Below are 10,669 nucleotides of genomic sequence, written 5' to 3' on the forward strand. Positions count from 1 at the left end.
TGAGGGTTATGTAGTAGCCCCCCCTTATCTGAAAGGATAAATTCCAAGATACCCAGTGAATGCTTGAATGTTAGTAACAAAGCCTATATATATTATTTTTTTCTATGCATACATACCTATGATTAAGTTTAATTTATAAAACAGTCACAGCAAGAGTAACAACAATATCTAATAATAAAATGAACACATAACACTTACTGTAAAAATAAGTTATGTAAATATGGTTTTACTCTCCCCCTACCCATCTCTTTCTCTCCCTCAAAATATTTCAATATTTTCTCACAGTGGCTGATCTTGGGTAACTGAAACTGCAGAAATGGAAATTATGGTTAAGGGAAAACTACTGTATGCATTGAATTTGCAGTGAGAAGACTCAACATGCCCCATGATTCCTGCCTCTGATGTCAATACTCTTGTGTGAGCCCCTCCCTGTGAGTGAGGGTGAGACTCGTTGTGTTTAACCAATAGAACAGGGTGAACGTTTATGATTATGTGTGCTTATGTGATTATGTTACATAAGACTGTAGCACCCATCTTGCTGGAGTCTCTTACCCTTCCTTCTGGTTTTGAGAAAACATGCAATTACGTTTGGAAACTTCTTTGACAAGGATCTGTGAGCATCCTTTTGACGCTGATGGTAGCCTCCAAAAGACAGCTTGCAAGACACTGCAACAAATGGCCAACAAGAAAATTCGTCCTTTATTCCTACAACTGCAAGGAACCGAATTCTGCTAACAAAGCCATGCCCTTGGAAATGAATCCTTCCCAAGCTAAGCCCTGGGGACGAACACAGCCCCATCAAACATCTTGAAATGCAGCCTTGTGAGATCTTGAAGCTTCTCGATTTATACCAGAAATAGTGTTTTTATTTGATTATTATGGCCCATCATGCAGGCCAAATAGCTTTATAAACTACTACTAGCTTAGGCTATACTAGATTATAAAACTATGCCTTAGGTTATGTCTCATTAAAAAATAGTTTCTTTACAATGGAAGATTCAAAGTGAAGGATATAGTAATTAGCATTCATTTATTTTGAGAGATACGCATGTGAAGGTTTGGAAAAATTAATTTTTTTCTTTATTATGTGATAGACGGCAGGCAATGCATAACCAACATATAAATGATATGTACTTAATTTAGTGTTGAGAGTTCCCCAGCACAACATATATTCTTCCCCCAGAAGCAAAGGAGGAAACTGACATTTATTAAAAGGGTTACTTTTCTAAAGCAATTGAACTTTGAATTAGCAAAGGAACCTCTCTAGAAATTGTAAGAAAAAATATCTCCCAAAGAATTTAATTGTTAGCTTTCGTGCAAACAGAAGCAAAAACTGTTGATAAGAAATTTTAGGTATTAAATGACTGAGATGAACACCAGGTTTCTTTCTGGATTAAATGTGTTTATTAGGTGAACAGAGAAACAAGCTCCAGCATAAAAGTCATCAAGGCAGATGCTATGACACCATCATTCTAACGAAAGGAGAACTGACTGGCGAATTTCACCTTATCCCATTTCATGATGGAAATTCAAGATATTTGTAGGTTAGATGGTAGCTCCACAACAGACCATATTAGACTTCCATTGCAGGATATCATCACTCAAGGGAAAGGCTCAGAACATGTAGGCTTCAGAATTAGTGAATCTCAATATCACAGGATACAGAGAAAGAGTCTCCCGTGGTGTCCTCAATAGTAGTAGCCAAAGCCAGAGCCATAGCCAGAGCCGCATCCATAGCCACAGCCACAGAGGGAGCGGGAGCCATAGCCATAGCCACAGCCGTAGCCACAGCCCAGTCTGCGGAAGCCACAGCCACAGCAGGAGCCATAGCCACAGCCCAGGCCTCCATAGCCATAGCCCAGGCCTCTGTAGCCACAGCACCCATAGCCACGGCCGCCATAGTAGTTTCCGTAGTAGCTGCCACACATGGTGATGATTGTAGAGGTTGTCCTTGGGTAGGAGGAAGTGTAGGTGACTTCAGTATGAACAGTTCCCCTGCAGAGGGCCTTTTATATGCCTCAGAGTGGGTGGGAACCACACACAAGTCATGCCATTGGCTAATTTGAAGGACCAGTGTGAGTAATTTATTGACTCTTGTTTTCCAAGCGTGACCTTGCGGCATTTAAAACATTTTCTATTGTTTAGCCACATCTGAATCGTTTGTACAACTTTAATAAGCATCAACTGTCTGACCTTTAAAATTCTACTCACACCAGACATTCAAATTACCATTTTCCAACCAGACTTTATGTAAAGAAATAGCATATTAGTAAACAAACTGGTCTGTTCAAAACAACCAGTAATTTTACCTTATTTGTGCTGACATTCAACAGGTTACGGTAATCTCACTTGAGCCTGAGTTTCTCCATCTCTTTCCTGCTGCTCCAAATTCATTGTTTTCCTTTAGGAATTCTTCTCATTTCAACGTAAATGATAGTTTTCTATTAAAAGCCAAAAAGTGTCACTCAGCTTCCAGAGACTGTTGACACAAAGCCAATAGTTTGAAATTCTGAAATACCAGGCATGAGAAAACTATACTTTTCTTTCTCACGTCAATACTTCCTTTTGTAACTCTGTTTTTAAGCAAGTGTTCTTTCCCATAGTTTCAAATTTGTAATCAATGAGATTTCATTTTATTTATAAAATCATATTTTTACAAAATTTTCCTGAAATTTCAAGACATTTGTCATATTTGTGTTCTGGCTCAAAAGTGAATATAGGTATTCTCATATTTAAAACAATAATATTGGCAGAAGTATCATCTCATACAATCTAGGATATTTCCATCATCAAACAAGAAGTCTTTGGCAAAATATGAGACTACGAGAAACATGATACTATAGGCCAATCTTTATTCAAAGCAGTGAATATCAGAGCTAAATTGAATGATTAAGTCAAATCGTCTTCTAGACCTATATTCTTAGTATGATGACTTCTTGAGAGTGAGTTTAAAATAGTAGATAAGAGTAAAATATCTGTGATGAGCTTTCTAGGCTCAAATTTTACCTCTACTGTTAACTACATGCTTCAGTTGCCCCATCTGCAAATTGGGCTGTAATAATGATAACTACCCCACGAGGAAATTTTGAGAATCGAATCTTTTTTTTTTTTTTTTTTTTTTGAGACGGAGTTTCGCTCTTGTTACCCAGGCTGGAGTGCAATGGCGCGATCTCGGCTCACCGCAACCTCCACCTCCTGGGTTCAGGCAATTCTCCTGCCTCAGCCTCCTGAGTAGCTGGGATTACAGGCACGCACCACTATGCCCAGCTAATTTTTTTGTATTTTCAGTAGAGACAGGGCTTCACCATGTTGACCAGGATGGTCTCGATCTCTTGACCTCGTGATCCACCTGCCTCTGCCTCCCAAAGTGCTGGGATTACAGGCTTGAGCCACCGCGCCCGGCCCCCGAGAATCAAATCTTTTGATACATATCAGACACTTAGAATAGTGCTTGGTTCATAATAAAAACTAGAATACTAAAATAAATTTTTCTGTCTTTATTTCTTTCATCTATTACTGTTTTTCTGGATAGAAACTTCAGTAGAGAGTTGATCAATTGAATAAGCGAACTCAGGCATGCCTTATTTAGGGGCCTTACATCCTTGAAGCTGAAGGAAAGAGAAACTGCATTGAGGATGTACATCTAAAAATAGAGAAAGTCACATCTCGTCTTACTGAGAAGGAGCAAGTCCTACCGAGTTCCCCAACAAACATAGCACAAGCAGGTGGAGACACAATGACTGCTTCTCATCCACGTGGATTTGAGTGGAGACTCATTGATTTTTTTACCACAACTCAAGACTTTTTTGGCTGTAGACCAACAAGGATGTAACACTTAATGCGAGGTAATGGACTGAGCAAAGTTTTATTTTTATGGCAATGGAATATGGCAATATGTGTTATGCCATCCACAGATGTCAATGCAGGACAGGTATGGTCCTCCTCAAAACCAACAGGACAACAGGATACCACTGCACATTGAGGTACACCTCAGGCGGAGAATAAGGAGTGGTAATGTCTTTATTGCAATTGTATTTTAATACTGACAACCAGAAAGTGATTGAATTTTGTTGAGTTTACCTGGAAGGGACAAGAATAAATGTTTTGTCATTTAGTGAAAATAATGGATCAAGATAGAATTTGATATAAAAGTAAAATAAAGTGTATTTGTACATTTGTAAAGTTGTATCTTGTAAAAGTGTTACCTGAATTATGTATTTAAAGCAAGATAAACTGTTCTATCTCTGAAGAAATATTGGATATTATTACAGATCTCACACTCCAAAGACTTTCCCCTTAAGCATTTCTATCTCCCCAAAGCCATGCAGACAGACTTCTTCAACGGCAACTGGTAGATGAATATAAGGGAATTAACAAACCAAAACTAATTTGAATCAGATGAGATTTGCATAGTTTCTGTTATTTCTTAGAATCTCATCATGAAATTTTAGTATGTGCTCTCAGAGAAAAAGGATTTTAAAAAATCCTTTTTAAAAAAGGTAAAAAAAATCTATCATTCAAATAGCATTCTTTGATTGTGAAAATCTTGACACAACAATAGAGGAATCCTAGCTATGAAGGCTTCACTATGCCTAATGAAATAAGAGATTTATGAGAGCTTTGCTTTGGTGGTATTAGTGATCAACCCAAAATAATTCATAAGAACAACATTGCCTGTGATTTGCCACACCTACTACTGAGGAAGTATAAAAGACCTGTGAAGATGGAGATGTTCAAGTTCAAGAACATCCTCTTCTACACCTGAACCATTCATTTCTGACATCATGATTTACTACGGCAACTACTATGGTGGCTACGGATACAGTGGGCTTGGCCGTGGCTACGGCTGTGGCTACGGCTGTGGTTATCCTGGCTATGGAGGCTATGGAAATGGCTGCTGCCGCCCATCTTGCTATGGAAGATATTGGTCATTTAGATTCTACTGAATAACTCTAGAACTCACCTGATTTGTCTGCTTGTGAAACTTGGATTCTCATGCTGCTCTTGTTCATCTGATCCTCTGTCTTCAAAGTACCAGAAACCTAAATCTAGGTTATTACCAAAGAACTACAGATATTCTCTTTCTCTGGTTCTATTGTTGAAGATGATAAATGCAACTAAATTTTCCCTTTGATTCTTAAGTCCTCTAAATAAATTTAGTCTGTTTGCAAATACAGTGTGTTTTCATGTTTATTATATTCATTGTCAAATTTGCATGTGGATGATGGTAAGATGGAAATCTATGCATAATTACTATCCCAAGGGGTTGACACTGCATCTTATTTCATTTTTCTACTTTTTGTCCCTCTATATATGTCTCACACTATTTATTTATTTATTTATTTATTTATTTATTTATTTATTTATTTATTTTTGAGATGGAGGTTCGCTCTTGTTACCCAGGCTGGAGTGCAATGGCACCATCTCAGCTCACCGCAACCTCTGCCTCCTGGGTTCAGGCAATTCTCCTGCCTCAGCCTCCTGAGTGGCTGGGATTACAGGCGTGCACCACCATGCCCAGCTAATTTTTTGTATTTTTAGTAGAGACGGGGTTTCACCATGTTGACCAGGATGGTCTCTATCTCTTGACCTCATGATCCACCTGTCTCGGCCTCCCAAAGTGCTGGGATTACAGGCGTGAGCTCTCACACTATTTAAAACTGAGCTTCAGTGGGGACATAGTTGATTGCTTTCTCTTCAAACAATTTCTATGTCTAGATTCTATTGACAAGCAACACACCTAAGTCTGGTGGCTGCATGCTGCTAGCTGTCAGTCCTTGTTTCTCCAGAGCACAGAGAAACACACACACATTTTAAGTTGCGGCTTCCATAAATTTTCCAAGTGGTGTGCCTTCTGGTAGCTTCATCACAATGAAGCCTCTCAGTTGCCTGATGTTGTTGATATAGGTCCTGTATCCAATGTGAAATGGTATACAGGAAGTCTGTGACATGTCTTAGACCTGGATGTCTTTATAGGAAATCTCTTTATGATAGACAATTTTGATAATGAAGTTCATTTCATATTTTACTGCATTCATGCAACAGTTCCTAAAGTATTCTAGGCATGCTGCTATATCGGGAGAGAGCATTTTTTCATGAATATTGGAGATGGTTTCTGTTGTAACATTACTAAATTTTATCTAGTTGTATACTTTATACAACTCTGGTATTTGTATACTATTTGAACAGAATATTCTAATTGGGTTTTAAATTTTTTCCAAATGAAAAAGTTTTGACCACATTGTCTGAAAACAAAACTTCTCAGTTAATCTGTAAAAACAAACATTGACATTAAGGACACTATATTTATTAGTGACAATTAAAAAATAAATTATACTAGATAGTGGGATTAAAAGTTTGCATCATCATTTGGTGAATAAAGCAAACAATATATATTTTCCAGTATATAAAATAAAATGAATTTAGAACCAGAACTCCAAATCTATCCATTGCTAGTTCTTAAACCAAAATTTTCTAAAATATTAAAGCATACCTAAAAAAATGTATTTAGTATTATACATATTGTATATGTGTTATTGTTAGTGATTATTCATAACTAACAATCTATAAAATTTACAAATAAATAGTTGAATTAAAATGAGGAATGCAGGTTGAAAATATTTACAGTATGGTTTTCTCATCTCACAGGTTTGAAGATCACTGCTCTTGACCAAAGTTTCTCAAGGTGTGGTCTAAGGACACATGTGGGAACCAAAGACCGTTTTGAGGTCTCAACAGAGGCAAAATTATTTTCATAATACATTTTTCATTTTTACTGCCATATATTCATGAATGAACAAAGGAATTTTCCAGAAATATGCCTGTTATCACAACAGACTAAATGCAAAATCAGATATGAGAAGCTATCTTACATTAAGCCAGACATTAAAGAGATTGACAAAACATGTAAAACATTCCACTATTCCTAATAAGTTTTTGGTCTAAAAAATTATATTTCTAAAAATATGAAATTATGACTTATTTTGAAATGAATTAACTCATATCTTGAAATCATCAGTTTTAATTTTAAAAACAGATGAAATATGAGTAAATGTAACACATAAACAATGGCTTTTTGGGATCCCCAGTAAGTTTTTTGTGACCAAAGAGTTTCAAAATTATTACTCCAAACAAACTAATCCTATCCACCATTATTTCTTGGTAGTAGGTTACTTGAGGCAGAAGCATGCCTGAAATATTTTGGTTTAAATCCTCAAATATGGGAGTTATTTAATTAGAAAATAACACTATGCTCTTTGATTCTCTGTATGTTGGTTTAAAAAGTATGGTTCAAATGATAGATGCATATTCTAACAAGGATCTTTTGAAAAGGTGACAAAGTCATCAATACCTCAAATAAAAGAACTCAAGTGACTAATCCCACTTAAAATTTACTTCCTAGAGCAATTGATCTGTATGGAATAAATGAGGTTCTTTCCAAAGAGAATAATATAGCTTATGGCTTTTCTTTTTTTATATTTGCTGCCATTGTTCCCAGGGATATATTTAATTTTTAAGTAGAAACACTGTTCAAAGTTTGGTTCCTAGTAGAGTTTTCTTATTCCTTTTTCTATATTGTTGTATTGGTTAGGAGTAGGATTTATTGCAAGTGATAGAAATGGTATACATTGTAAGAATATGTTTTTCTCTTACATAGTTAAAGTCTGGATTTAAGTCATCTTTAGCTGGTTTGTAGTCCTCAGTGACCTAGACTCATTCTAAATCACTACTTCATCATTCATAGGATGTGACCTTCATCTTTATAGTCAAAGATGGTGACATTTGTGTCCTAGGGAAGAGGAACAAAAAATATGCAAAGAAAATGCTAAAGGCTCCATGCAACTTGAATCTTAAGGAAAGGTCCAGAAAGCCATCACATCATACCTCAAATTTTATCCATTGTTCAGAACTTCATCACGTGACTACCGTGGACTTCAAAGAAGCTTGAGAAATTTTTGTTTTTTCCTAAGTTAATCATGCCCAGAAAAAGAAAGAACTATTATATTCAAAGAAGGGGGAGAATAGTGATAACCAAACAACTATTCATTTTTATTACAAGTAGAGTCCATCAAGTTTGGCAAACAATATTGGTAACCAGCATAGTACTATAATGAGCATCCCAGGTCAGTTATATCAAAACATCATAATAAGATTCTTTGTAATATATAAGCACCTTTTAAAATGTACGTATGTATTTATGTATGTCCACTTGATTGTTACTGCAGATTAGTGTGTGATCTTGTTTAGGCAATAAGAGAGTCACTATATTCTTTATTTTTTTTGAATAACAACATCTATTGGCTTTAAGATTGTCAGAAAAAAATGCCAAACTATTAAATTTAAATATTTAAGCTAAAACTTAGAACAGGCAGTCCTCTAGATCAAGCTTAGTTTTAGATGTGTGTTTACTTAGATGTGTGTACTTAGTACTTAGCTTAGTACTTAGATATATGTCTTTACTTGTTTACGACAAATACTCCTTATTCCCACAGGTGACGGTTACATGGATCCACTACCCTATTTCATCTATTTCTCCACCATTGTCTCAAGAACGCTTTTCTGGAGAAGTCCAAAGACAACATCAAAACAAACTTGAAAATACAGGAACCCGAGAAGTGAGATGTGGGAGACCTCACACCAGTATTTCAATTTCTAAATAAATGCTTACAGTAATCTCACATAGAAACATAGTCATGCTAAGAAATAAATAAAATTCTCAAGATAAAAAAATACATATGTGACTTTATAATAGCATTTTATTGTAAATTTGGTCAGTTTACTGTTAATTATCAATAGAAAATATTATTTGGGATGAAAAGTTGTTTGCCTGAAGGAAAGAAAATGTGTAATTACAAGATATTTTACTTCAGAAAACTTTCCACTTGTATCACTTCCTCACTCAAATAGATATACTTCCAGTTTCTCATTGCATATTCTACTAGCCCTTAGAAATCGTTACAAGAAATGGAAAAAAAAAGGGATCAAAGGGCTTACATATTGATAACATTTCAAGGAACCTGAGTCTAGACTTTAATAACCAAAAAGAGTGAGAAGATCACCAAGACACAGGAAGCATCTCGAATTAAGGGCATGTAACATTATTATTGGGTTTCAGACAAAATAGTTATATTTTTATAAGGGTATCTCTACTTATTGAAACAAGTTTTGTGAAGTTTTATTCTGCAGCTTTCTCTGAAATGTGAAAACAAACTGCCTCATATGCTACTGAAGGTGTATAAAATTTGCAGATGGTGACATTCAAATTGAGAAAAATAATTCCCTGATCTGCAACTGAAACCTCCACTCCTGAACACCTTGTCCTTTACAGCCAACTTTCTGGCAGTCTGGGCTGTGACCGTAGGAATGACTGTGGCTGTGGCTGAGTATGGCAGGTGTAGACATGGCTGTCACCCGTCTTGCTCTGCCAGGTAATGACATCATGGATTCCACTGAGAAACACCCAGACCAGTTCTCTCTACTGCACTCCTCCACCTTGACTTTCTGATTCTGTTTCTGTAATTTTTCACATGAGTAATTATATTTGCTATACAAACTCTGATAGCTCATCCAGGTGAACTCACAAAACACAAAGTTCAGACCTGTCATGCTTCTCACTTCATGAAAAGAGCCAAAACTGTGTCAAAATTTGTATATAACTTTTATCTTTAATATTGTGCTACCAAGAAACTTTTATATTTTCAATCAGTATCTTTCATATGGAAAAAAATAAGTTCTATTTTAATGAATTGTTTTCTCATATTCAGGATTGTTCTACTTTATTCATTAATTTGTATGGAACTGTGAGAAACTGCCTTTGGGCAGTGCTTTTCATGCTATTCTGAGATGACAGTGTTTCAAAAGAGATAAGGATATAAACATCAGTCCATAATGTAACATGGGTATAAAAACTATTTTCAAATGTACCTACAGGCAGTATTATTACCTACACATAAACAAGCTGAATGTCATTTCATACAATAATAGTACCATTTTCTGTTAACATATGCTAGGGTTGTCTTTCTAAAACCATACAGCTGGGTTGGATCATTCAGATCTCTGCCCTCAGGTGAATAGAAATTGTTCATTCTGCTTTGCACAATTCTTACTGCTCCTCTCAGTTCTATAGCAAAGGAGGACAACATCTATCCCAGGTCTGCTTTTCCCTTACATTAGGATATATTAACCTTATTCATCCAATTTCTAATTTAAAGTAAACAAAACTGCTTTTCTGAATTATTCTAGCTTTTTTGTTAGTTTGTTTTTGTTTTGAGATGGAGTTTTGCTCTTGTTGCCCAGGCTGGAGTGCAGTGGTGCGATCTCGGCTCACTGCAACCTTTGCCTCCTGGGTTCAAGCGATCTTCCTGCCTCAGCCTCCCAATTAGCTGGGATTATAGCCATGAAAGCCATGAACCACCATGCCTGGCTAACTTTTTGTATTTTCAGTCGAGACAAGGTTTCACTATGTTGGCCAGGCTAGTCTCAAGCCCCTAACCTCAGATGATCTACTCACCTTGGCCTCCCAAAGTGTTGGGATTACAGGCATGAGTCACTGCACCTGGACTTAATTATTCTAGCTTTCTTCTCCAAGCCAACATAATAAGGAAAAGGAATCTCCATTCATAAAACAGAAATGAGGAGCGATGTTTCTGAACATCCTATGTATGATTCA

At 36.2% G+C, this 10,669-nt stretch overlaps 2 protein-coding genes across 2 annotated transcripts; one reads left to right on the top strand and one right to left on the bottom strand.

The window, feature by feature from the left end:
• Window positions 1-1,430: 1,430 nt before the first annotated feature.
• LOC110567983 (keratin-associated protein 6-1-like) lies at window positions 1,431-1,954 on the bottom strand. Its single transcript, XM_021669453.2, has one exon. The coding sequence runs from the start codon at window positions 1,926-1,928 to the stop codon at window positions 1,689-1,691; it is 240 nt and encodes a 79-aa protein (XP_021525128.2). The 5' UTR covers window positions 1,929-1,954; the 3' UTR covers window positions 1,431-1,688.
• A 2,800-nt stretch (window positions 1,955-4,754) lies between these two features.
• Window positions 4,755-5,020, top strand: LOC135276362 (keratin-associated protein 20-1-like). Its single transcript, XM_064379976.1, has one exon. It carries the CDS (start codon window positions 4,785-4,787, stop codon window positions 4,944-4,946), a length of 162 nt encoding a protein of 53 aa, XP_064236046.1. The 5' UTR covers window positions 4,755-4,784; the 3' UTR covers window positions 4,947-5,020.
• Window positions 5,021-10,669: the final 5,649 nt, after the last annotated feature.

The sequence above is a fragment of the Aotus nancymaae genome, unplaced genomic scaffold (genome assembly GCF_030222135.1).
Source record: "Aotus nancymaae isolate 86718 unplaced genomic scaffold, 86718_ANA_hifiasm-v0.15.2.pri h1tg000022l_1, whole genome shotgun sequence".
Lineage (NCBI taxonomy): Eukaryota > Metazoa > Chordata > Mammalia > Primates > Aotidae > Aotus > Aotus nancymaae.

What these genes read in the sequence shown, in the direction of transcription:
- LOC110567983 (XM_021669453.2), bottom strand. Translation starts at nt 1,928, where the DNA reads ATGTGTGGCAGCTACTACGGAAACTACTATGGCGGCCGTGGCTATGGG.
- LOC135276362 (XM_064379976.1), top strand. Translation starts at nt 4,785, where the DNA reads ATGATTTACTACGGCAACTACTATGGTGGCTACGGATACAGTGGGCTT.